This window comes from Miniopterus natalensis, chromosome 4, assembly GCF_054644295.1.
Source record: "Miniopterus natalensis isolate mMinNat1 chromosome 4, mMinNat1.hap1, whole genome shotgun sequence".
In the NCBI taxonomy this organism is placed as follows: domain Eukaryota; kingdom Metazoa; phylum Chordata; class Mammalia; order Chiroptera; family Miniopteridae; genus Miniopterus; species Miniopterus natalensis.
Window position 1 is genome coordinate 97,297,847 of NC_142084.1, and position 24,230 is coordinate 97,322,076.

At 54.4% G+C, this 24,230-nt stretch overlaps 1 protein-coding gene and 1 pseudogene across 2 annotated transcripts; one reads left to right on the forward strand and one right to left on the reverse strand.

The window, feature by feature from the left end:
• Positions 1 to 447: 447 nt before the first annotated feature.
• Positions 448 to 1,805, forward strand: LOC148093419 (olfactory receptor 10AC1-like). Its single transcript, XM_087817012.1, has one exon. It carries the CDS (start codon positions 472 to 474, stop codon positions 1,441 to 1,443), a length of 972 nt encoding a protein of 323 aa, XP_087673138.1. The 5' UTR covers positions 448 to 471; the 3' UTR covers positions 1,444 to 1,805.
• Positions 1,806 to 8,081: 6,276 nt separating this feature from the next.
• Positions 8,082 to 13,777, reverse strand: LOC107537596 (uncharacterized; annotated as a pseudogene). The gene is made up of 5 exons (XR_001603241.2): positions 12,924 to 13,777; positions 9,968 to 10,094; positions 9,606 to 9,701; positions 9,558 to 9,560; positions 8,082 to 9,156 (listed from the first exon to the last, which is right to left on the reverse strand). The product of XR_001603241.2 is annotated as an uncharacterized LOC107537596 (transcript).
• Between the last annotated feature and the right edge of the window lie 10,453 nt (positions 13,778 to 24,230).

The following is a 24,230-nucleotide window of genomic DNA, read 5'->3' on the forward strand; positions in this document are numbered from 1 at the left end:
GACCGTCTGTCTCCATCGCTCAGAACCCGCCCACTGGGTTAGGAGGCTGTCCCGAAAAGCCAGAGTCCCTCCTGTCGGCCCCCCAGGCACCCGGCCCCTCATGGTCGCCGTGAGCCGGACGCAGGCCGCCCTGCTCTGTGGGCGCGGCTGACGTGGGGCTCGGAGCTCCGGGAGGGGCGGGCGGGTGTGGGGAAGACCCCCGGGCGCCGGGCCGCGCACGGGACTGGAGGCCCTGGGAGAGCCCACAGCCTCTCCGCCTGTCTCTGAGTCCAGAGGCCGCGGGGCTGCGGGAAACGTGGGCGGAAAGTCCTGCACCCCGCAGAGGACCCTGAGCCCCGGGGGCGGGGGCGGGGCTGCGAGAAGCACGGGCGGCCCCCGGAAGGCCGGGCGGGAGGCTGGAGCCCGAGAGCCGCAAAGCGCGCCGCGGGGACCGCCCTCTGCAGCCGCGCCCCTGTCCCCGCAGGCGCCACCATGGGGCGCGGGTCGAACTGGACGAGCCCCCCGGAGTTCGTGATCCTGGGCTTCTCCGCGTGGCCCCCGTGGCTCCGCGCGCTGCTCTTCGCGCTGCTGCTGCCGCTCTGCCTGGCCACGCTGGCGGGAAACCTGCTGGGCCCGGGCCTGGCGGCGGCGGACCGCGCGCTGCGCTCGCCCATGTCCTTCTTCCTGGGCGCGCCGTCGGCCGTGGAGGCGGCCTACACGCTGGTGCTGACCCCGCGCATGCTGGCCGGCTTCCTGCTGCCGCCCGGCGGCCAGGCCCTGGCCCCCTCCGCCTGCGCGGCCCAGATGGGCCTTTTCGTGGCGCTGGGCGGCTCCGAGTGCCTGCTGCTGGCCGCCATGGCCCTGGACCGCTACCTGGCCGTCTGCCGGCCCCTGCGCTACCCGCGGCTCATGACGGCCGCGCTCTGCCGGCGCCTGCTGGCCGGCTGCTGCGCGGGGGGCGCGCTCCTGGCCCTGGGCCTCACCGCCGCCGCCTTCCAGCTGCCCTTCTGCCGCGGCGGGGCGGTCAACCACGTGTTCTGCGACCTGCCGGCCGTGCTGGCGCTGGCCTGCGGGGACCGGGCCCTGCAGGAGCGCGTCCTGCTGGCGGCCTGCGTGCTGCTGCTGGCGCTGCCCCTGGCGCTGATCCTGCTGTCCTACGCCCGGGTGCTGCTCGTCATCGCGGGCGTCGGGGGCCCCGGGGGCCGCCGCAAGGCCCTGCACACGGTGGCGTCGCACCTCACCGTGGCCGTGCTCCACTACGGCTGCGCCACGGCCATGTACGCCAGGCCCCTGAGCAGCCGCTCGCAGGAGGAAGACAAGCTGGTGTCGCTCGTCTACATCAACCTCACGCCGCTGCTCTACCCGGCCATCTACACGCTGCGCAACCGCGACATGCGGGGCGCGCTGCAGCGGGCGGTGGGCCTCGGGACGCCGGGGACGGCCCCCCAGGCCGATGCCGCCTAACGCGGGAGGCCAGCCGGAGTCCGTCCCGCAGCGCCCTCGCCGTTCCGGAGCCACCGCCAGCCCCCAAGGCCGCGGGGACGGAGCCTGAGCGGCTTCCCGTTGACATGTGGAGCTGGATGGTTCCCGACGGCGGGAGGGCTTCCCGTGCGGCGTCCCCACGGGCTTGGCGGCATCCCTGTCTCTCCCCCTAGATAGACCGCAGTGGCACACACCAGGCCCAAACTGCGACCGGGACACTGCCAGGTGTCTCCTGGGGGGGGGGGGGGCAAAATCACCCTGGTTGAGAACCACTGCTCTAAACTCTAGCCGCAAAATGTCTTTTGAAGAGAAATGAGTGCTAATGTACAAGGGGTTTATGGCAGCATTATTCATAATAAACAAAGCCTGAAAACAATCCAAATGTTCATGAACATGACAGATTACAAACAACATGTGGCAGAGCCAGGCAATGGAATACTACACGGCAATGAAAAAGAATGAACCGCCCGGCGGGGGATGGCTCAGCGGTTGAGCATCGACCTAGGATCCAGGAGATCGAGGTTCGATTCCGGTCAGGGCACAGGCCCGGGTTGCGGGCTCAGTCCCCAGTAGGGGGCGTGCAGGAGGCAGCCGATCAGTGACTCTCTCATCACTGATGTTTCTCTTTCAATGACTCTCATCACTGATGTTTCTCTTTCAATGACTCTCTCATCACCGATGTTTCTCTTTCTCTCGCCCTCTCCCTTCCTCTCTCTGAAATCAATAAAGATACATTAAAAAAAAACAAAACTGTTACCAGCAAAAAAGTAGCACAACAGAGACAATACTGAGTATAGAAAGCCAGACATAAGACTGCGTGCTGTATGCTTTCATTTACATAGAGGCCAGCGACCAACTGAGCTACGGTGGCTGATGTCCTGGGAGCGGTTACCTGGGGAAGGATTTGGATTGCGGAGGGCACAGGGAGGTTTCTCGGGCACTGGAAATGTTCTGTGTCTTGATTTGGGTGGTGATTACATGGGTTTATGCGTGTGCAGAACTTCATTAGGACGTGCACTTAAGATGTGGGCACTTTGCCGTATGTGAAATAAAGTACAGTTGATTCAAACTATTCCCAAAGTTAGTCACGCCCTCGCTCATCCTGTTTTATGTCCCGGGCACGCTCTTTCCACCTATGAAAGTGCCTCTGTCATTCGGGGATCAGCCTAAATACTATGCCCTGCAGAGACTGAAGGGTTTCCCCCCCTACGTTCATCCATTGAATTCTAACCCCGAATGTATGGTCTCAGGAGGGGAAGCCTCTGGAAGTGATTAGGCCATGAGGGTGGAGCCCTCGTGAATGGGATTAGTGCCCTTACGGAAGGGACCGCAGAGAGCTCCCTGGCCCTTCAGCCACGTGAGGATGGGCCCAGGGAGAAGACAGCCACCCGTGAGTCAGAAAGCAGGTGCTCAGCAGACACTGAGCCCGCTGACGCTTTGATCTTGGACTTCCAGCCTCCAGAACCGTGAGGAATGAACTTCTGTCCTTTATAAGCCCCTCAGTCTGTGGTATTTTGATACAGCAGCCTCAACAGACTAAGACAGTACCCTCTCCTTCCTCCTCTCAGTTATAATTATCCTTACTCTAAAATATAATTGTAACACCTGCTTCTCTTCACAATCACACCCCACCCCCCCACCCCACACACAATTAGACTACGAGCTCTTTAAAGCCAGATCTCGGACCCTTTTCCTATATTTCAAGCTCAATGACTTTGGCAGTTCTTACTAAGTAGCTGACAGAGGCGGACTACACCGTGGACAAGTTCTGGGTGGTTCGGGGGTTACAGGGCTGGGACGCAGCTCTTGATCTAGAAGCAGAATCCTCCCCTGGTCCTTTCTCAGAGCTGCAGAGCTGTGAGAACCCTGCTGGCAATTCCTGGACCCGGCTTCCCAACGCACAGAGCCTTGGAAGCAACAGGTTGGCAGCTTGGCATAATAACTGCGCTGAGAGAGCGTGAGAGCCCTGACTGCCCCCAAGGCCAGAGTCCCAGGTTCCATGGGAGGGACCTTTTCTTAGAAATATCCCCCAAAGGGTCCCTTGAGGAACGTGGTCTTGGAGGCAGAGTCAGTGCTGGTAAATTCTGCCTACCTAAGCTCCTAGTGGGAGAAATCCCACGCCTAGGAGGGCTGTTTGGAGCCTGGGAAGCATTATATCTGCGCAGGCAACATGGGCCGCAACACGGACCGCCAACAATCAACTGCCCAGGAGTCTCGAAAGGCGGCCTCTGTCCATTCGTCCAGGCGGTCTCCATTCTCACCTTCTGCTTCTCCCCGAGGCTGATGCTCAGGAGCCTGCCGTGAACGGGGAGTTCCTGCTACCAAGCACTAGACACCCCACCTCCCCCCCAAATCCGGCAGGTGTGAGCATAGGAGCGTGTCTGCTCCTCAAGAGAGGCTTGGGGATGTGTGGTGCGGTCCTGCACACGGCTAATTTGTAGCAGTGCATTTCCGGAGCCTGCCTTAGCCCTGAGGGGTGGGCTGGCAACATAGTATCGGGCGGCACTCCTAAGAGTAAAGGCCATTTGTGCTCCACCAGCTGGCAGGGGCGTCCTTGGGGTGAGCAGTCTGGTTATTGGCCAAAGGAGGGTGTGGTGTTTTGGAGTAAAAGGTTGTTTACCTTTTCATTTAAAGTGGGGTCCGGCCCCCAGCCTCCCTGGCTCTAGGTCCTGGGATGCTCTTAAAAGGTTGTGCATTTGGGGTCTTTAGAAACACCGCTGGAGGCTGCATTTCTGAGGCTCAGAGCCAGCAGCAAACCCTCTCAACAGCAGGGGGCCCTCTTTTCCTCCCTCCTGCTGTACAGAGTCTTGCTTGGTTTTGCTTTTGTTCGTGGTTTTTAAAAATTATTATTTTGGTTATCTTTTTTGTCTTTTTCTGTATTTTGGGTTGCTTTTTTCTTTTCTTTTTTTGTTTATTTTCGTTATGTACAAAGTCTTTTCAAATATTTTTAATCTTGAGACAAAGTTTCAATTTGAGTTTCTTTTTTATTGAGATATAACATTATATTAGTTTCAGGTGTACACCATGATGATTCTGTATTTGTATATATTGGACAATGATGACCACATTACGTCTAGTTATTGGTCACTTTACATAGTTACAGTTTTTTTTCTTGTGATGAGACCTTGGAAGGTCTCTTCTCTTAGCGCCTTTCAAATACGCAATACAGGTTCAGGTTTCAGTTTCAAACTGTATTACCCCCACTCTGATTTTTTTACGGATTATTCCAGAAAGATATGCGGGGGGCCTCCCCGCAGCTGGACTTGCAGGGAGCCACCTTCCTCTGCAGGGCGTCCCCACAGCGGCTGGAGCATTAGCAGGGTCGGTCTCCGGGGCGCTTGGCGGCGGGATCACCGGTGCGGCCCCCAGACCCCGAGACAGCCGGGGGCCCGGACCTTCGGGCATGCGTGCACCAGGCACTGAGCCGCGCCCCGGCCGCTCTGGGGGCGCTTTACGTTCACTTCCAGGGGCCCTATAGGTGGCACCAGGCGCGCAGGCTATTTGCATCGGGCCATTAGCTCTTGTGGCACCATGCGCCAGGGGGGGACCCAGAATACCCCCTGGGATCAGGGGCCGAGGTGCGACAGCGGCAAGATGTGCGGCAACCGAGGCACCGGCCCGGGGCGTTCCCGGCGAGGGCGCCCCCTGCCGCCTGGTTAGGACGCGGAGCCCCCGCGCCGCCCGCCCTCCCCCTAAGGGCCCTGCCTGGCACTTTCACGCCGTAACCCGTCCCTGGGCAGGGTTGCCACTCGTGTCCTAGCCGTTAACCGACTACCAGAACCTTGTGGAAATCGTGGCCGATTGTCCTAACGGTGGGCAGCCGGGTGGGTGCTTGCGGTGGGAAAAACGCACCTGAAGGCTACACCCGCTGGGGAAATTCACCCGGGGGGGCGGGGACAGTGCTCCGAGGTCCAGGAGGACCCGCAGTCTTCTTTGGGACTGGGCGCTTTGTGGGGGGAAGGCGGCCTGCGGCCCGTGGGACCCCGGGCAGCACCACCCACCTGGGGGAGCCAGTTGGCAGCTGAAAGGCTTTCCTGCGGCCACCTGCTGCGGGACCCTTCCCTCCCCCGCGAGGCCAGTTGTTACGACTTTGTTCAATTAACACACGTGGTGCCCCTTGGGGAGCTGGCTCGACAGCAGGCCCCGAGAGAAACGGAAGCAGAGCAGTTTCTCCCTCGGGGCTGGAGGGGCCCGAGCGCGCCTGGAGGGGCGCGGGGGGCGCGGCAGCGAGCAGACCCCGAAAGGTAGGACGGGCACAGGCCTCTCGGGGGCCCGGGGGCGCGCGTCGGGGCCCGGCCGGGCTGGGCAATCCAAGCCAGATGGGCCTGGGCTTGGTCAGCGCCATGGGGTCTCAGCTGGGGCGCACCAGGCACCCGGGAGGCGGGGGAGGCTGTTGACCACAAGGGCTGCTGGGGCCGTGACAGGGCCTTCCACTCGCTTGTGCCTGCGGGGACAAGTGTCCTTCAAGGCCCTGCAGACCCCAGGCTAGACTGTAGATCCCAGGCAGCAAACCCACCGAGTAACTTATCTACACTGTGCACAGATGAACGCTCAGGCGAGAATTTATAATTTACCCAGCGAGGCACACACAGTGCCGCCTGGATCTAAGTCCTGTCTTCTGTCGGGTCTGAGCCACTGTCTCTGGACAGTTATTTTTCTCCCGGGTTCTGTGCCTTGTCTGTTTTCCCCGGTTGGCTCTGACCGCGGCCCTGTGCCTCCAGCCCATCCATTCCCGGTTCCCTCTCTCTGCACCGAATTGCTGAGCTCTGCCTCCCTCTGCTTTCTCTTCAGCTGAGTCTAATCTACCGTTGGGACACGGTCGTTGAGTCTTTTAATGTTGAGTTTTAAATGTCAGTGGCTGTGTTTTCCGTTTCTATAAGCTCTGTGCGTTTCTTTCCCAAACAAACCAGTTACCTTTCCTTTCGGCCTTGCTTTCATATGGTTTTCAGTTTGGGGTGGTTGTTTTTTTAATTGTTTTTTTAAAATCCTCTTGGGAGGATGTTCGGAGAGAGTGGGGTGGGGGGAGAGAGACAGACAGACAGACACATCCATTGGTTGCCTCCCCCTGACTGGGGCCATGGATCGAGCCTGCAGCTGAGGTGCGTGCCCTTGGCTAGAATCGAACCCGGGGCCCTTCAGTCCATGGCCCGATGCACTAACCACTGAGCAAAACTGTCCAGGGCTTCAGTTTTTGTTATTAATCCTTTTTAAAGATAGTTGTTTTCATAGAATATCTGGTTTTTCTATCACCTAAAATACTTGGGTTTCTTATTTCATTTAAACGTCTGTTGACCTTCCTGGTGGACTGATTCCTCGCGTTGTGTAATTTTGCATCGTGAATTCATTTCGGGTTTATATGTCAGAATTCTGACAAGCATGGGTTAAGGGTGTCTTCCTCCAGAAATATTTTGTTTGCTTCTGTAAGTTGTTTTTCAAAAATCAGGACAGATTTCTATGTCAGTTGTTCAGTTTTTCAACTGGGACAGGAATTCAAGATTCTAACTCATAGGATGTGCAGGTCAAGGCTTACGAATCAGCAGGGTAATGACTCTTTCGCACCCAGAACCCAGGAAGAGACAGACAACGTTCCTGTGCAAAGGAGCAGGTTTTTCTCCAGTCTGCCCTCTCCCCAGATGCATAGATTTTGGACATTTCTGAATGTATTTCAGTGCCAGTTCTCTGCCCTGTGTGCCCAAGGCCGTGTCTCTCATCCCCCTAAAGTCTTTAACACCCAAGTTGTTGGATAAACGAAATTAAACCCACAGGGCAGCTGCACCATCAACTCACTAACTCAGCGCTGGCTGTCAGTTCCCTCCGCCCAGCTGGCACCTGGAGCTTCACTTCTTTCCTTGCGAGCTCAGTTAGGCGCGGGAGAGACTGTTCCCTGTTACCCTTCATCGTTTCCACCTGTCTACCGTCAAACGGTCTTCACTTTGGGCAGCCTACCATGTTGCCAGAGAAGGGGGTCCTAAGCTTACACATTTATTACAAACGAAACATATAAGCCAGTTGATTGAGAGATATCAGGAGATGTCATGAAATTGTTGGTTTAACAAAAATGGTATGTGGTACAGTGTGTGGCCGTCTGGTTTAATAATAAATCCATGTTGTTCCAGTTATCATATATATTACAAAGACAAAAGGGTACAATTTAGTGTGGAAATTCTTGATAGATGCCATTTTACACATTATGGTGTATATGTCTACAAGTTCACAGTTATGTTCCATTACCAATGCAGTTCAAAAATGAATAAAATTCTTTTTAAATAGATCCGCAGGCACATAACCCCTATATAGCATTGGGATTGTCCCGATACCTAGTAGAGCTGTTGCTTAATGGTCTGATTTATTCACATACGTCAAAACTCGATATTCACAGTTAGTATAACTACAGATACACTTTATAATTAAGTCTATTCTAGAAAAACACCTCTCTCTAGAGAACCATTACCATTCTAGCATTAGTTTTAAGAAAGCAGACTTTTCCTAATTCTCTACTTGGTAACTATCACCTCGGGATGAATCTCTGCACACAGTGACACTGCACTTCTTGCTGAAGGATTTCCCACATCCAGGATGTTCATTCCCAGACGTGTCGGGACTTCATGATAAGCACCCTCTCACGTCACCCACACAGTTTCTCCCCAGTGTGGGTTCTGTGAAGTCTGATGGGGTTTGCCCTCTGAGAGGAGGTTTTCCCACAGTCGGAGGATTCACAGGGCTGCTTTCCCACGCGAGTTCTCTTGTGTAAGATAAGACGTGAGCTCTAGGAGAAAGCTTTCCCACGCTCGCCACACTCATAGGGCTCCTCTCCCGGGCGAGTCCTCTGGTGCAGGACCAGGTGTGACTTCTAGAAGGTGGCTTTCTGACGCTCGCTGCACCCAGAGGGCTTCTCCTGTGTGGGCTCTAGAATGGATGGTGAGGCGTGGCTCCGGGGAGAAAGACTCCCACATTCTTCGCAGCTGTAGGGTTTGTCTCCCATGCGAGATTGTAGTGTTTGATGAGATATGACTCGTAGGAGAATGTTTTCTCACATCTGAACACTTCTGAGGCTTTTCTTCACCGGGAACTGTCTCAGGCACAGACAGGCCGGTCTTCTGGGGGAATATTTGAGCGCAATTGCTGTTCTCACCGGGTTTCTCTTCCGTGGGATTTTCCCTACATTTGTGGAGGCGGACCTTCTCCCTGGAGCCATCCCGTTTGGATTTCGTACTCTGCGGATGCTCGGATATGCCGTGAGCGCTGATTAGTGGGAAAAGCCTGCCCCGCATTTGGCGCACTCGTGGGCTCTCCCACCGCCGCGGGTTCCCTGGCGGGCAGGAAGGGCCCGGCGGCGGCTGAACGCTTGGCGACACCGGTTACACCCGTGCGGCTGGGCCCCGGGCGGTGGCGCTTCGAGCTTAGGGTAGAGAACCAGGTTCCCCCGCACGTCGCACTCAAACCGCCGTCTGGCCAGGTACGTGTTAGGGCGGCCGGCGGCCTCGCGCTGCGGGCTCGGCCCACAGGAGGCACATTCGCGGGCCCGTGGTCTTGAAGGAACGAGGCTCGTGTTCCGAGGGGCTTCTTTTTTAATTGTATTTCCTTTGTGGGGCCCTTTTTTGGTCAATTTTTTCTTGTGTAGGAACACCACTTGCCTCAAAGGTTTGTCTCCAGGTTCCTGTTGTCCACCTGCTTGAGTATCAACTTGCAAAACTTCTAGGAGAAAAAAAAACATGACACAACTGTTACAATCTTTCCAGGATCACATTAGAACTAAATTACTTGAGACGTGTTTGCAAAGAGGGCTAACCTCATGGTTTCAAATCTAGTTGCCCAGAGTAAATAATACTAATCCTATTACAAACACCTCCAAGTTCCGGGCTTTTGAATGGAAGAAAAATTAGATACTGGAAATAGGGATAAAACGTTGACAACGACTAACGGGAGCCTTGCTGTTAACAAGCCTGACACAGCACGTTGGGACGCTGAAAACACACACAGGAAACATTCGGGCATCCCACGTTCCTGGGCCAGATGCCACAGCTGCTTGCAAAGACCTAAGGCTTCTACAGAACAGTCGCCTGAAGCATGAAAAACCCAAGGTTCTGCTTTGTGACCTTCTGGAACCGTATGCCCGCGGTCCCCCTGCAAGCTGGTTCTCTTACCTGGAAGGCTCCACTCTTGGATTTCTTCTTCCTCCATCCATGGCTCTTGCCCCAGCTCCAGCCTGGAGATCACAGCTGGTTTGGTGGCTTGACACCCTGTTTGTAAAAAACAGTGACCCGAGTTATGCTGAGCCATCGAAGGGAGCGGGAGGTTCAGGTCGCACAACGGACATTTACATCTCGGCCAAAGAACAGATATTTCACTAGGGAGGTAGATTCACAAATAACCTGGGTGAGATGAGAGCAAGGCTCTTTGACGACAGAAACCCGAGGCCAAACGCTTTTAGAGCTTAGGAGGTTTTACATAACCGAGGAAAGGAAGGAGCTGAGGCATAGCTGGGGAGCACCGGCGCCTTCCTCACCCACTGAGACCAGGTGACTGTAGTTCTCCAGCATCACGTCCCGGTACAGGGTCCTCTGCACAGGGTCCAGCTGTTGCCACTCCTTCTGGGTGAAGCCCACGGCCACATCTCTGAACGACAGCGACGCCTGGAACGGCACATCCCTGATTAACCTGGGGCACTCCGCCCGGGCTACTAGGGCAGAGGTGGAGGGGAGAGGGGCCTCCCCACCTTCGCACTCAGGTTTCCCCGGGAGTTATACAGGAACTTAGCTTGCCCCTGACACTGTCTATTTTGTGGAGAGAGAAAAATGATGAGAAAAGATCTCGCTTCTGGATCTCCATTCCGTCGCTCGTTCACTCAGTGGGCAAGCATCTATTGAGGACCTGGTATGTGGCTGGCATTCTGCTCCAAAGCTGGACGCAGCACTGCTCCTGCCCTAACGGGGTTTATAGTCTGGTGGAGTGAGACGGACGGAAGAGACTCCTGTACGGTAAGAGTCCGCCGAAGGCCGTGACGCAGAGATGACCGCAGTCAGATGCAGTGTCTTGCTGTCAGGCCAAGCTCCCCTGGGGGCCGTGTCTGAGCCGGCACGGAGAATGAACAGCGAGTCCTGACGCTGGGAGGATGTTCCTGCCGAGAGGCAGTAGTTCATGGATCCGTGTCCTTGGGGTCCCTTACTGGACCTTTATTCAGTGCCTTTGGCGGCGTTATGTTTACTTGGTTTTTCCTGATCCGTGTAGCCCTGCATTGGCACCGGCATCTGAAGGAACGGTCACCTCCACCAGCCTTTACCAGCTGGTTTTGGCACCTTCACCAGTCATCCTGGTGAGAGATCCTGGGAGGGGCGGTTGGTGGGGTCTGTGGGCAGACGACTGCCATGGCCCACAGGGGGCCTGCAGGCAGGCGGGCTGGGCTGCTGGCCCACAGGCAGGCAGGGCAGCCTTTGGGGCCCATGCCTGGGTGGACTGCTTGGCTGGGGATGTGGTATTGGTCAATAAAACCACCGTTCAGCTCGGTCGGTAAGAGCCCAGTTCTGTGTGTGTCTGTCTATATTCAGATCTCAGCCCATCACCTATTTGTGCGATCTTCGCCAATTTGCTTAATATCTCTAACCTCTGTTTGCTCATCTTGAAAATGGGAAGGATTAGTATCTACCTCCCAGGATTATTCATGAAATAATAGAGAAAAACAGTCTGGCACATACGTGCTCAACAGATGGAGTCCTGTGACTTTCACTGCCATTATCTTTACTGCAGACGGCCCTCACAGAGGGAGGTTCCCAATGAGGCCGGGTTTCCTACAAAGCAATAGCTTCCCCAAAAAGACACCAAGTAAAACCTCTGGCTTCGTGTACAGGCCCAACAGCCTCATGTTCCAGTCACCTCTTTAGAGAAGGCTGTGGAGTTAGCACCTAATTTTCAACCTCTCATGCTGGCCTGGTCCCCCCCCACACACACACACACCCCATCTCTAGTTGCAAACATCAGATAGTCCCAGCCTGACTAAGCGCACACACTCCCATCGAGATCAAGACGGGTCCCAAGCTAGGGCCCTGTGACTGCTCCTCTCCCTGCAGTGGACAGCTCTCAACGTGTGTCTGCGAGGCCTTGTCTTCCTCGGGGACTAACATTCTCCCTCCCTGCACCCCCCCCCCCAAGCACGTGGCAGACCCAGCACCTCAGCCCCAACCTGGACTCAGCTGGACCCGTCCAGATCTTTCTCAAGGGCCCTGCAAGCGGGCTCTATGAAAGCAGACCGGTCCCTTTCTGTGCAGGATTCGTGCATGTGAGGTGTGCACAGCACCTAATGGACGTCCTATTTCTGGCCACATGGATGAAGTCAGTATGACAGAAGGAAGTAACAGAAATAGGGACAAGGGACATGAGACTCCTGGCGACCCCTGGGCTCCTGGATGTCACCGTCTCTGAGTCCCACAGTGCGCGGGCTGCCTAGATTCTGCCTTTGACCTAAAGCGGTTGGTTCTAGCTGGGTTTCTGGCTCGTGATCTCAAGGACTCTGAGCAGTGACCATCCCTAGAGCCCGGGGACAGAGAGGGCCTTTGGGAACAGAGAAATGTGAGGATGCAGACGGGCTGATGGAAGACAATGCCAGTGAGTCTGAAGAGAAGGGATGACGACTGAGTGAGAAAGGGCTCCGAGGAGGCCGAGGGCAGATGTGTGAGTCTAAGTCCCGAAAATGGAGACGGAGGCGCCGCCTCAGACGTGAGAGAAAAGGCCGGGACGGCTGGGCCACCTTCCCTCCCGCCCGGCCGAGGGCTGAGATCGGGAGCTGTTTGCTCTCTCAAAAGTCACTGGAAAATCATCTGAAGAGCATGCTGTCCATCCGTTCCTCCAGACGCCGCAGTGTTTTACCAAGGTCAGCCTGAGCCACACCGGGCTCTCCACGTAGACCCGGGTGCTAATCCCCTAACTGGGGCCACAGGTTTCTGCGCTGCGGTAAGGTCCGCTGTTCACACTGAAGAGAGAGGTCGCAGAGACTTGCTGTGGGGCTCGTTTCAATGTCATGGTCGAGGACCCACCTGCTAGATCGCACGGGCGAAGACCCATCACATACATTTCTAAGTTCCCCAAAAAGCTTGATTTCCCCAGAGATGGTGACATGCTCGCCCCAGACAGACCTCACAAGTCATATGTTGGATGGAATCTGTCTTTTTTAAGTGCCAGGAATGCCAGGCGTAACTGTACAGGGCAGCTCATGACGCCAGCGGCCCTGTACGGCATCCGCCCGCCCTTCCCACGGCCTTGGCTCTCCATTCTCTCCGCATTTTCACTCATCCCGATTTCGGTTTGCATTTTTTAAAATTTATCTTTATTTTTGAAAGTATTACAGATGTTCCCGTTTTTCCCCATTGACCACCCTCAACCCCACCCCCAACCCCGTTTGCATTTTGTTTTATAAGCAACCTGAAATCCATGGTTCAGCAAAGCCCAGTATAAAGAAAGGCCACACTCACCTGGCACATGGCGCCCCCCTGCCGGCTGGGAAGAGCAGACACCTGCAGAGGCAGAGAGGGGGTGGGGGGGAAGGACGTCAGGCCAGGCTCCCTGGGCCTCAGAACCAGCTGCCACGGCCCCGGCACAGGGGGAGGGCAGGCTGGTCCCAGGGACCGCTGGCCTTGGAATGTGACTGGGAGACTTAAACTTGGGTTTTCCTAGTTAATGAATATCCATATAGTATATCCCTGTGTCTCGGTAATTAATTACTACCCTCTGTCTACCATTACCCAAAAGTGTAATAGAAATGTTTTTCTGAAGAAATAGTCATGTGCTCAGGCAAAGATTTAGTGGCCAAGATCTTTATTACAGATTTGGTAAAACTCTGAAAAAACAGAAGTAACTAAATATCCACCTGCAGGAGGCTAGACTGCGTCCAAAGGGAAATAAACGTTTTGCAGCAAAAAAGTGAAATCACAGAAAACTATTTAATAGCATTCTGATCAATGGAAGTAGTTGAACACTATGGGATCCAGCACCCGCACGTGCGCACGTGCACGCACACGTGCACACACACGTGCACATGCACATGCACACGCACATGCTCATACGAAACGGTCTCTGGAGTGACCGGAGACCAGAGGCTCGTAGTCGTTAGCTTTGGGTAGTTGGATAATGACCATGCAAAGTTTTTTTTCTTTGTATTTAGGTGAATTTTCTAAGGTTTTCTATTACGATCGTTTCTGAAAAGTTATTTTTAAAATATCAGTAGCCTACTAATCTTCGAACCCGAAGCTCTGTCACCGGTCCTGCCCTGGTGCTGAGCAAATTGACAGGAAAACACAACACGGGCCTGTGCAGCCCGCTGAGCAGAGGCTCGCGAAGGCCCGCGGAGGGCGAACCGCCTGCGGCACTGGGCTCCGTCCCTGGGCCCCGCTACGTGTCGTTCGCTTCTCCTCTCGAGGCTGCCGTTGTCCACAGTGACCTGTACTGAGGACTGTCCTGGCTTAGGAAGCGGTCCTGGTCTGGCTCTGCCACTTACCAAACACGGGACAAGATCTGCCGCCTCCGCCTGAGCCCTCCTGCTTCCTCATTTTCCCCGGGAACAGGAGCGTGAAGGTTCAGGAGCAAGTCTACTGTGGCCGAAGCGTCCACTGGGCCCCACACCTATCTGTCCTGAACAGGCACGAGGCTGGCCTTAGGTATTTCCTACGGGGGCAGTGGCCACTGCAGTCTGATCCAGGGAGTCTGCAGAGACACTGAAACTCTAGGATTACAGAAACTTCACGGAAAGTCCTGAGGGTGTTTTTTTTAAAAATCAGAGACTACCTAAGTTCTTAAAAATAAAAGACTGGTTAATAAATTATGATACAGTTGAAGCATGCCAAGCTAGGATCAACTTAAAATATCGTAGAAGAACTATCTGGCATGGCCAGATCTTCCAGCAACACAGAAACTGGAAAAAGCAGGTGCGTAAGCATGTGACCCGCAGATGAGGAACAGGCGGACGGATGGAGTTTTCCCAGGTGCCTGGGAGTTTTAGCCAAACCCCAAACACCCCAGATCCTAAGGAGCAGCATGTGGGAGGCAACAGATCGATGTCTCGCTCTCACATCGATGTCTCCCCCCCCCCCACTGTCCCCTCCCTCTCTCTTTAAAAATCAATGGAAAAAATATACTCGGGTGAGGGTGAACAAAAAAGAAATAGAGTCTTTGCAGATGAAGAAGTTCAAATGAGGCCCTGAGGGTGGGGCACCCTAACCTAACGTGGCTGTGTCCTTACAAAAAAGGGAATTTGGACCCAGAGACATGCACAAGGAGCTTGTCACGGGAAGACAGGCAGAGGTCGTGGTGGTGCAGCAGAAACCAAAGAACAACAAAGTTGGCCGATAACCCTCCAGAAGCTAGAGGGGGGGAGCCTGGAGCTGCCCCTCCCTCCGGGCCTCCGAAGGAACCAACCCTGCCGACACCCCGATCTTGGACCCTCTGGCCTCGGGCGCTGAGGGAGGTTTCCGCATTGGAGCCACGCAGTTGTTGGCACTCTGTTGCTGCAGCTCCGGGAAACTAGCTCAGGAATTTGGGGATAAAATATAGTAACTGGAGAGGCTTTACTGCGTTTCCTGTTTGTAAACATCAACTTCAGCAGGTGGGATGGGTTTTTATAAACACAGAAAGAACAACTTCTGTAGAAAACACACAAAATGTTAACGGCGGTCACCCCTGCCTGGTAGGATTCTGTTTGTTTTTACATAGTGGCATTTCCGATTTTTTTAAAACAATACGTGTGTTCGTTGTTTAAGATTTAAGTATTTCAGAAGAATAGATATATACCATCTTACTGGGCTTTCTCTCCAGGACCTCCTATCAGAGTCCTTCCCCTGGGGGAGAGGAAGGAAACGGGAGAAGGCCTGAGGGGCGGAGGTGGGAAGGGGTGGGTTTTAGGGGTGCATTGTGGACAGGAGCCCTGGGGGCTGGTGCTGGCTCTGTCTCTCGTGAGCTGGGTGGCTCCGAACACCTCTCTCACCTCTCTCACGCTCCTTTGCTTTCATCTTTAACATGAGAAGGAAAAATGAAATACTCTTAGATTAAGAAAGCAGCTTCAGCCCTGGCTGGCTGGCATGGCTCAGTGGTTAGAAGGTCGTGGGTTCAATTCCCAGTCAAGGGCATGTACCCAGGTTGCAGGTCAGGGTGCGTGTGGGAGGCAACCAATCCATGTGTCTCGCTCACATAGATGTTTCTCTCTCTCTGTCTCTCACCCTAACTCTCCACAGCGGTGGTCAAGGTCGTCCTTAGTCACGGGGACCCCGTCTCTCCTAGTTCATCTTCTAGACCCTGCCCCCCCGGCACGACGTCCTAACCCAAATCCTAGACGATCCCTGGATGCGGTGACATCACCCAAATTCGCTCTGTCAGCAGGTGGGTGGGGCTGATTTAGGGACACGTCTCTGGAGGCCGCCCCATCCTGCGAGCTCTGCCTTCAGCCCTAAGCTACAGAGGGGCCTCAGAAGAGGGAGCGCTCCTTCCAGGAACGCTGCTGCTCCCCGGGTCGCCGTCCTGGGGAGAGTGGCCTGTTCCCGGGGACTCCGGGGACTCGGACTCGAGGCCAGGGGCCGGTAGTGCCCCAGCTCTCCTCTCCCGCTGAGAACTTACCGTCAGTGCGGGCTCGGCTCCCGACTCTGCGGGTAGAAGTGGACTTGGATACGCGGGCAGGACCGAGCGCCCAGCTACAGTCCGCTCCTGAGCCTGTGCAAAGACACTAAGAACACCTGGAAATAAACAGATGACACGTGAGGCTCGCGTGAAGACACCAGCAGGACACTGGACGTGTGAGTCGGAGAGCGGGCGGGGCAGAAGGGAAAGTGAGAGAGGGTGGAAATTCGAGAAGACTCCCGCATCCCGTTTCTGGCTTTAGAGATGGACACACCGTGTGAGGAGGAGCTGGGAGAGGACCTCCGCTGACAGCCCGCAAGGACTCGGGGGCCTTCGGCCTAAGCCCACTTTGTGCGCCCCTGAACGAGCCTGAAGCACACTGTCCCTCTGAGGGAGTCCCAGGGAAGAGGCCAGCCCGTCCGACTTGACTTTGGCCTTGGGAGACCTGAGCAGAGCCCCTGCCCCCAGCCTTCTGCCTGCAGAGCTGTGAGCGGAGAGGCGGGTGTGACCAAAGCGCTCAATTTGTGGTCATTTGTTACAGGGCCGCAGAGAACACAACACAGACCCCACTGAGCGCTGGGGAGGGAGAAACGGGGCGGCAGCGAGCAGACGGGCGGGCTCCTGCCTAGTGATGATCTGGAGGCGGGGACTGGCTGCCCCAGTGGGAAACACAAGCCCCATCCTTCCAGAAATTTCTCTCCTGGGGAACAAAAGCCCCCCACTGCTGGGGGAAGGGCAAGGCAACCCTGAGGCTCCCAGAGCCCGGGTAAGACCGACCACAGTCGGCAGGGAGAGGAGGGGCTGGCATGCCCTGGGCTCACACCTTTAGAGCCCCCTACAAGGGGCGGGGGGGGGTGGGCATCCCCACAGGCCCCAGCCCCGACTCAGGGCCCCAGGGCCCTCCTAAGACTTGAGGAAGCAGGAGCACCCCGGCCCTCCACCACCAGACTAGCCGGCACTGGGGGTGGATGGGCGGGAGGAGAGCCACGGCCGGGGGCCTGCGGAGGGGGCGACAGTGCTCAGCCCGCCGCGTGCACAAAGCAGGGCCGGCGGTAACCATAGCAACGGCAAACGCTGCCCGCTGGACCCGGAGCGCCGCCTCTCCAACACCCTGCGGCCTGCCTGCTCCGCCCGCGGTGCCCGCTGCGCCCGGGTCTCTCTTCTCGCCTGCACGCGGTGCTCGGAATTCGTCAGAAAAAATACGAGCGAGACACACAGAAAGCAAGAGGGAACCACCCTCTGCAAAGGGGCACAGCAAGGGCCAGAGGCCAGCCGGCCCTGAGGCCCCTGTCACTAGTAAACGCTCCCCGCGCGCCGGGGCGCAAATGCGTGAAGCACACGGAGGGGCGCGGGGAGCCGGGCGCGTGGGCCCCGGGGGGAAAGTGGGCAGCGAGGTTCAGAACTGACCGCCGAGGGGGCGGGGACGGGGGTCAGCAGGGCCGGGCGCACGTGGGTGACTTAAAGGCCGCTCTGCTGGGTCGGGCAGAAGCGTGTGCTCCATAATCCGAGAGCATGCACTCTTTTTAGGCATATTTGGGGTAGCTAAACGCTGGCAGGTGAGCTAAAAAAGAACCCTCAGCGCCCGGAGGTTGGGGTTGGCTCAGCGGTTGAGCGTCGACCTAGGGTCCAGGCAATGGGGGTTGGATTCCTGGTCAGGGCACATGCCCGGGTTGCGGGCTCGATCCCCAGCCCCGGCCTGCAGGAGACAGCCGGTCAATGACTCTCATCACTGATGTTTCTATCTCTCTCTCTTCCTCTCTCTGAAATCAATAAAGATAAATTTTAAAAAAATAAACCTCAGCAAATACATTGGAAAAACAATACCGCATAGATGCCACCCTCTGAACCAAAAAGCAACCAAACTTGAAAATAATAAAAAGGCAAAAATAATTGATGACGACCGCAAGAGCACTACACATCAAAACCGGTGAGCAGTTAACAAGCCCCCCGTGAGGGACGGTCACAGCCCTAGGATACGCATGAAATGGAACTGAACGTCCGTGACCCTCCACTCGGGAGGGGGGCACAGAGAAAAAGTACACCCGGAAAATGTGAAAGAAAAGAAGCAGGTTTAAAAGAAGTGATCAAAGAAATAGAACAGATAAAATAAAATAAAAAATACCCTGATGCAAATGTATTATCCGAATCTACCCGTTATGGAACCTGCGGATCTTTCTATAATAACTGGCCCAGACTCCTCAAAAATGTCAGTGCTGTTAAAGATGATGAAAGGCTGCGCCCGGGTCCAGAGCCAAGGAGACTGAGGAGACTTGGGGGGAAAGTGTGATGCGTGGTCTGAGATGTTCTTAGCCAGAGAGGGCGTTATAGGGGCAGACCAGTGAAATCCGCATAGGGTCCGGGGGTTAGATAACGGTACTGTGTCACCGCCAATTCCTGGTGTGGACCATTAATTCCTGGTGTGGATCATTACTGTCCCGTGCTGGGGTGACAGAACACCTCTGTCTCGGGGAAATGCACACTGAAGGGGGCACACGTGCACGTGTGTGCGGGGAGGGGGGAATAAAGCACGCGGCTGTGTAAGTGAACCAAAGACAGCCCCGTGCAGCGACCCAGGTCAAGTGGCCGAGACCACAGCTTAAAAGACCGAACTGAAATGTGGACACATGTAAGTGCTGTAAACAGCCCAAAGAGAGGCCAATTTGTGGTCATTTAGAACCTGCCTGCTTTGCCCACCCCATGAAACTGCACCCAGTATCTGGTAGGCACAGGTAAAATACACAAGACCCCAAGAGGCTCTGACCCAGAGATGTCTGGGGGCTCCCTTGTCCTCCCCCGGGGAAGTGGCCCCTGGGCTCCAGCCTCTGGGGAATCTGTACTTCCAGGGACCCCCCCCCCAATGAACATTTCCTAAATAAAGCTTGCGTATGCTCCTGTCACCTCGTGGTTATATCTTTTCCTAAATCAGCCCTGAAATCCCTTGACACACACACACCCCCGTACAAATACGGTAAAATGTTAATATTTGGAGCATTTAGATGAAATGTATTTAGGGATTCTTTGTACTATTCTACCATTGTGACTTTTCCTTAAGTCTGAAGTGCCCCAATAAAAAAATCTTAAAGAGAAAACTAAAATCAATTTTTAGAGTATTATTCAAACCAATAAAATAATTGGTTTGTATTTAAAACGACTAAAATAGACTAACTTCAGGCATGACTGATAAAGAGAAGGCAAATATATACACTATTTAGACAGGAAAAAAGGCTGTTTCAGCAGAGGTATTTTTTAAAAATTATTAGACTACATTATAAATGTCATAAACCTAAAGTTAAATTGGACAACTTTCTAGAAAAATATAAATTACTAAAACAGACAAAGCAACAGGAAACCGAATAAACCAGTAAACAGGAAATGAAGTGGATCCATACTAAAAAATACACCCATCAGAGAAACCCAGCCAACTCCTACTCAAGATTTTCTCAATGGCCATAAACCAGAACACATTGGTATCTAGAATACGTGAAAAAATACTAAAAATAAATAAGAAAACGACAATCCCAAAGAACTGCAGGCAAAGGTAAAGAATACACTAAACAAAACCTGTTGTTTGCAGCTACATTAATACTTAGTAAATAAAAACAAGCAGGGACACATTGTAACTTCAGAACGCCTGACCTCGCTGTGACAACACATGGGCTCCCGCGGTATTTACAACGTTTCAGTTCTTCGGAAAATCGGAAACAAACTTTCAACATTTGCTCAGTCTGGACGGTGACTCCAAATGTTTTTGGGGGTTTTTCTTTTCACTTTGCCATGCATCGGAGATATTTTCTATGACTCAGTAAACATTTTTTTAAAAAGAATCATGGATTATAGTAGGAAAAATCTGTAATAAGACCCAAATTCAAGTCGTAAAAAAACAAAAGCCGATAGTTGGCCTTGTCAAGATGTGAAATCATAGTCCCGGTGTCATTTCCCCCCCAGCTCAAGTCTGCCCCGTCTTGAAAAGAGCATCGGAGACGCGGATCCATCACCTCGGCATCGCTTCCCTCCTGCGTGGCCGCCACGATCAACAGTCCACACCGACCCGCCACCTGCTCGCGCGCGGGCAGGGCCCCCGCACCTCCGCGAGCCTCCCGGGCGCCCCCCTAACTCACTTTTCCCGCTGCCCTGGTTCAGCCGCCGTCCGCTCGACCCGTTGCCAGTAGATTCCGACCAAAGACAAATAGAGCTGCGCCACTGACTCCCTTAAAGCGCTCCGGGCACCAACCGGACCCAGCCCGCACCCCGAACCACCGTGGCCCTGGTGGGCTCCCCGAGCCACCCCCAGCCTCACCTCCCCGAGGCTCCTCCAGGGCGCCGGACCCAGCGGCGGGCGCGGAGTGGTGCCTCTTACCTTTCCGCTGTCCCTCCTCCTGGGGTGATACCCCCCCCGCCCCCTCGCGCCCACACGGACCTTACTTTTTTCTGCTCTTTCGTCACACCTTCCCCGGCGGGAACTGACCTCCCTCCCTGTGTCCACGCTTCCAGCAAAGGTAACTATCAGGGCGCCCCCGCGCGGGAGCCCTCTCTTCTGTTCACGTGACCCACGTGGCCACAGGACCCCCGCCCGGGAGGGGACCCGGACACTCAGTCAGGGTTTGCCAAATGAAGACAAGACACTGTAGATCCTTGGAATAAAGGATCATGTCACAGCCTTCAGGGCGCAGAGCCTACGGGTGGCTGCGCCGCGGGGTCCACAACACTGAGGGACGGGCGGGGGGGAGGGGGCCTTTCCCCAACGCTCCCCCCTGCCCAAAGGAAGCCTGGCCATCTGAGCAGAGTTCAGGGGCCTGGATGGGCAGAGGAGCTCGGAGTCAAGGGACGAAAACAAGTCCACCCTCGGGAAAGAGGGGTGACCATCCGGGGGACAGCTGGCCGCCAGCTCACCCAACCAAGGCTACCCCCGGGTCCCCTGCGAGCGGTGAACTCCGATGGGGCCGAGCTGCGGGAGGGCAGAGATGCAGTGAGACCCCGCCGGCCTGCGGCCCCCTCCCCCAAATCAGACGGGGACCCTGACCCTCTGCAGAACACGTCAGAGGCAGCCGCCCACCGGACCCTGCCTGGAGCACCCTTCCCAGCGTGGAGTCTGCCACACGCGTCCGCTCTACAGCCTGGCGCGCGGGGAACCGCCAATCCGAGGAGCAACGGGGGCCTCGGAACCCACCGGGTCCCAGGTGTTGGCCACCCCAGAGCAGCCCGGGGTCCGGAAGTGCACAGATCACAGTGGGAGACCTCCCAGCACTGCGTAGGTACCCCCGGGACTTGGGCGGGATGGAACTACAACTCCCAGGAGCCTCCGCGGCGAGGCGCTTCCGGCGAGCGGCCAGGCACTTCCTGCCACGGCGGCTGCGGTGGCGAGGGCGTGGCGGCGGGCGTGGCGCCGTGGACCGTGGACGGTGGCAGCCCCGGTGGACCCGCGGGCTGTCCGGAAACGCACCCTTTTCTGCACGGTTGCTGGGCGGCAGTGGCCCCGGCGGCTTCCCGCCAGATCTGCCCTGAGCCCCGCGCCATCTGGGGGCGGGGAGGGCTGCCCCAGCCCTCGCAGGTCCAACCTGGGCCGGGCCGCAGGCCTCATCCCAGAAAGGCTGCCGCCTGCAGGGGCTTTAGTTACAAACAAGCCGCCTACCCTTCAGTCCTCGTGATAATCCCCCAAAGAGGTATCACTCGCCCCATTTCCCAGGTGAGGAATCAGAGGCGGCCCTTCTCGCTGTATTTACTCTGAAGCAACCCTTTTAATAATTCCCAGGCCGCAGGGAACCCCTGCCTCAGGGTTATGTCTGCAGCTCCTGCCAGAACAAGGCGATCCTGAGGTTATACCCCTGAGGTGCTGAATATACACGGGGACAGTGGCCAGACCATTTATAGAAACAGGACTCTGACCTGCCCCCTCCCCGCCCACGGGTGGGGGGGCACGACCAACCCCCCTCATGTACAATAAACACCCTGGGGAGCCCGATTGCTGTCTCTAGAACAATCCAGGAAGCTAAACAGTAACCTCTGTAACAGTTTGCCCCAAATGACCAGGGCTTAATCAGTAACTGACAGCTTCCCAGATTTTTGTCCCCACTTCTAAGTTAGAACCAACCAGAAAAAGTGAAATATGCACCCCTAACCAATCACATAGGGCGCCCCACTTCTGGGGAGCCGCCTCCAGCTTCCCCAAGCCAACAGCCTGGGATGGGAGCCTCCTGTGGGCCCCTGGGACGCTTTCCCTTTCCTCCGCCTGCCTCTGCGTCTCTGCTGAGCCCTGAGGGGCCGGGGCTCTGAATCAATAGCTTTGGCCTGTTCTCATTTGGTTGGTCTCCGTTTATTTTCAAAGATGTAACTGTCAACATTTTTCTGTAGATTCTGTTTATCTTGGCTACCTAGCCTTTTGTGTGGTTTTCCCCTCATTTGCCATTAAAAGTTTTATTGTTCGAAATTCACAAAGAAAGGGAAGGTAAAAGAAATTTCAACTTTAAAACGATGCTCTTTATATGTTTATACCATTTACGCTGTTAAAGTTACGAAAACCTAAACTTTGGGATAATCCTGTATTACATTATAGTGTCAATAAACTGGAATTTTTATTTTACAGTCTTCCTGGAATTGCCTGTAGAGTTTGAATAACCAAGTATGTTATTGGTCTAAAATAGGTATTTTTTTCTTTTTTTTATCCTCAACTGAGGATATGTTTATTGATTTTAGACCAATTTTAGAGAGGGAGGGAGGGAGAGAGAGAGAAAGAGAGAGAGAAATATCAATGTGAGAGAGAAATAACCATTGGTTACCTCCCATACGCGCCCCAACCTGGGACTGAACCTGAAACCTAGGTACGTGCCCCAGCCAGGACTGGAACCCACAAGCCTCCTGGTGTCTGGGACGACACTCCAACCAGCTGAGCCACCCGCCGGGTCAAAATATCCTTTATGTTATGTACGGTTTGAGAAAGAGAAAGGTTAGGGGCAATGAATGTCATCATGTGATTTTAAAACTGTTGAAACAAGTTTAGCTACTTACTAATACGTTCAAGTCGTAAGTTGCAGATCAGTACTTCACATTAGTATTGGAAACAGCCCATTAGATTCAGCTCATGCTTTTTGGGGGGGGGGAAGGTAATGTGTTTTTGTAACATGGAATCGCTCCTTCTTTTGTATCCCTTATCAGATGTGGGCATCAGGAATTTGAGTCCTTTGAAAGGTCAGCTACATAGCTTTCCATCCTTTGGTTTGTTCTTGAGAGAATTATAAACAGACATTATCTCCTTAAAAAACTTTCAAGATTCATTTGTGAACCTTCTGAGTACAGAACCAATTATTGGATAATTCTTTTGGTGTGTTTTTTTCTTTTTCCTTTGGTCTTTTGTTTATTTCTTTCTGTTTAAATGATTTTGATAATATATTTTTTCTTCCAAATTGTCCTTTAATTCAGTATTTTCAAGTTTTTTACTAAGTTATTTGTTACATCTATTTATTACTTCATTTAAAATTTGCAGATCTATTTTTAGAGAGCTTTCCAAGAACCGGTATCACTTCTATATTGATTAGTACAACCAGAGATTTGTTTATCACTTGTATATCTTTTCCAAAGATAATGCTCTAGATTTCTCTATTAATCCAATTTTTTCTTTTCTTCTCTGATGAGAGAGAAAATTAAACTCTCACAGTTATCATCTTCTGACATCTGGATTACATGCTTCTTGAAGGGGAACATTCGCTTCTAATTACAAACGAACAACTAAGAATGGATGGAGCCGCCCTGGCCGGTGTGGCTCCGTGGTTAGAGCGTTGGCTCATGCACCCAAGGGTCACGGGCTTGGCTCCTGGTCAAGCGCTCGCACCCAGGTTGCAGGTTTGATCCCCTGCCCACGGTGTACGCGGGAAGGCACCCAACTGACGTGTCTCTCTCACATTGACCCCCCCCCCCACTCTCTAAAAATCAATGGAAAAAGTATCCTCAGGGGAGGGTTAACAACAAAAAAGAAGGGATGGAGCTGTGTTATTTAGACGTGGATACGTGGATAGAACTGCTGTGATGGAGACGCCAGAACAGCAGCGCCTCGTCATAGGAAGTCATTTCTCATAAACGCACCTGGGCAGCTCCCAGGGAGTCGGAAAGCAGGCCCTTCTAAATGACTGCCCTGCCGTCCTTGGGTGTCCCCCGCCTGTGTGGTTCCAGGTGGCCAAGGCTGCGTC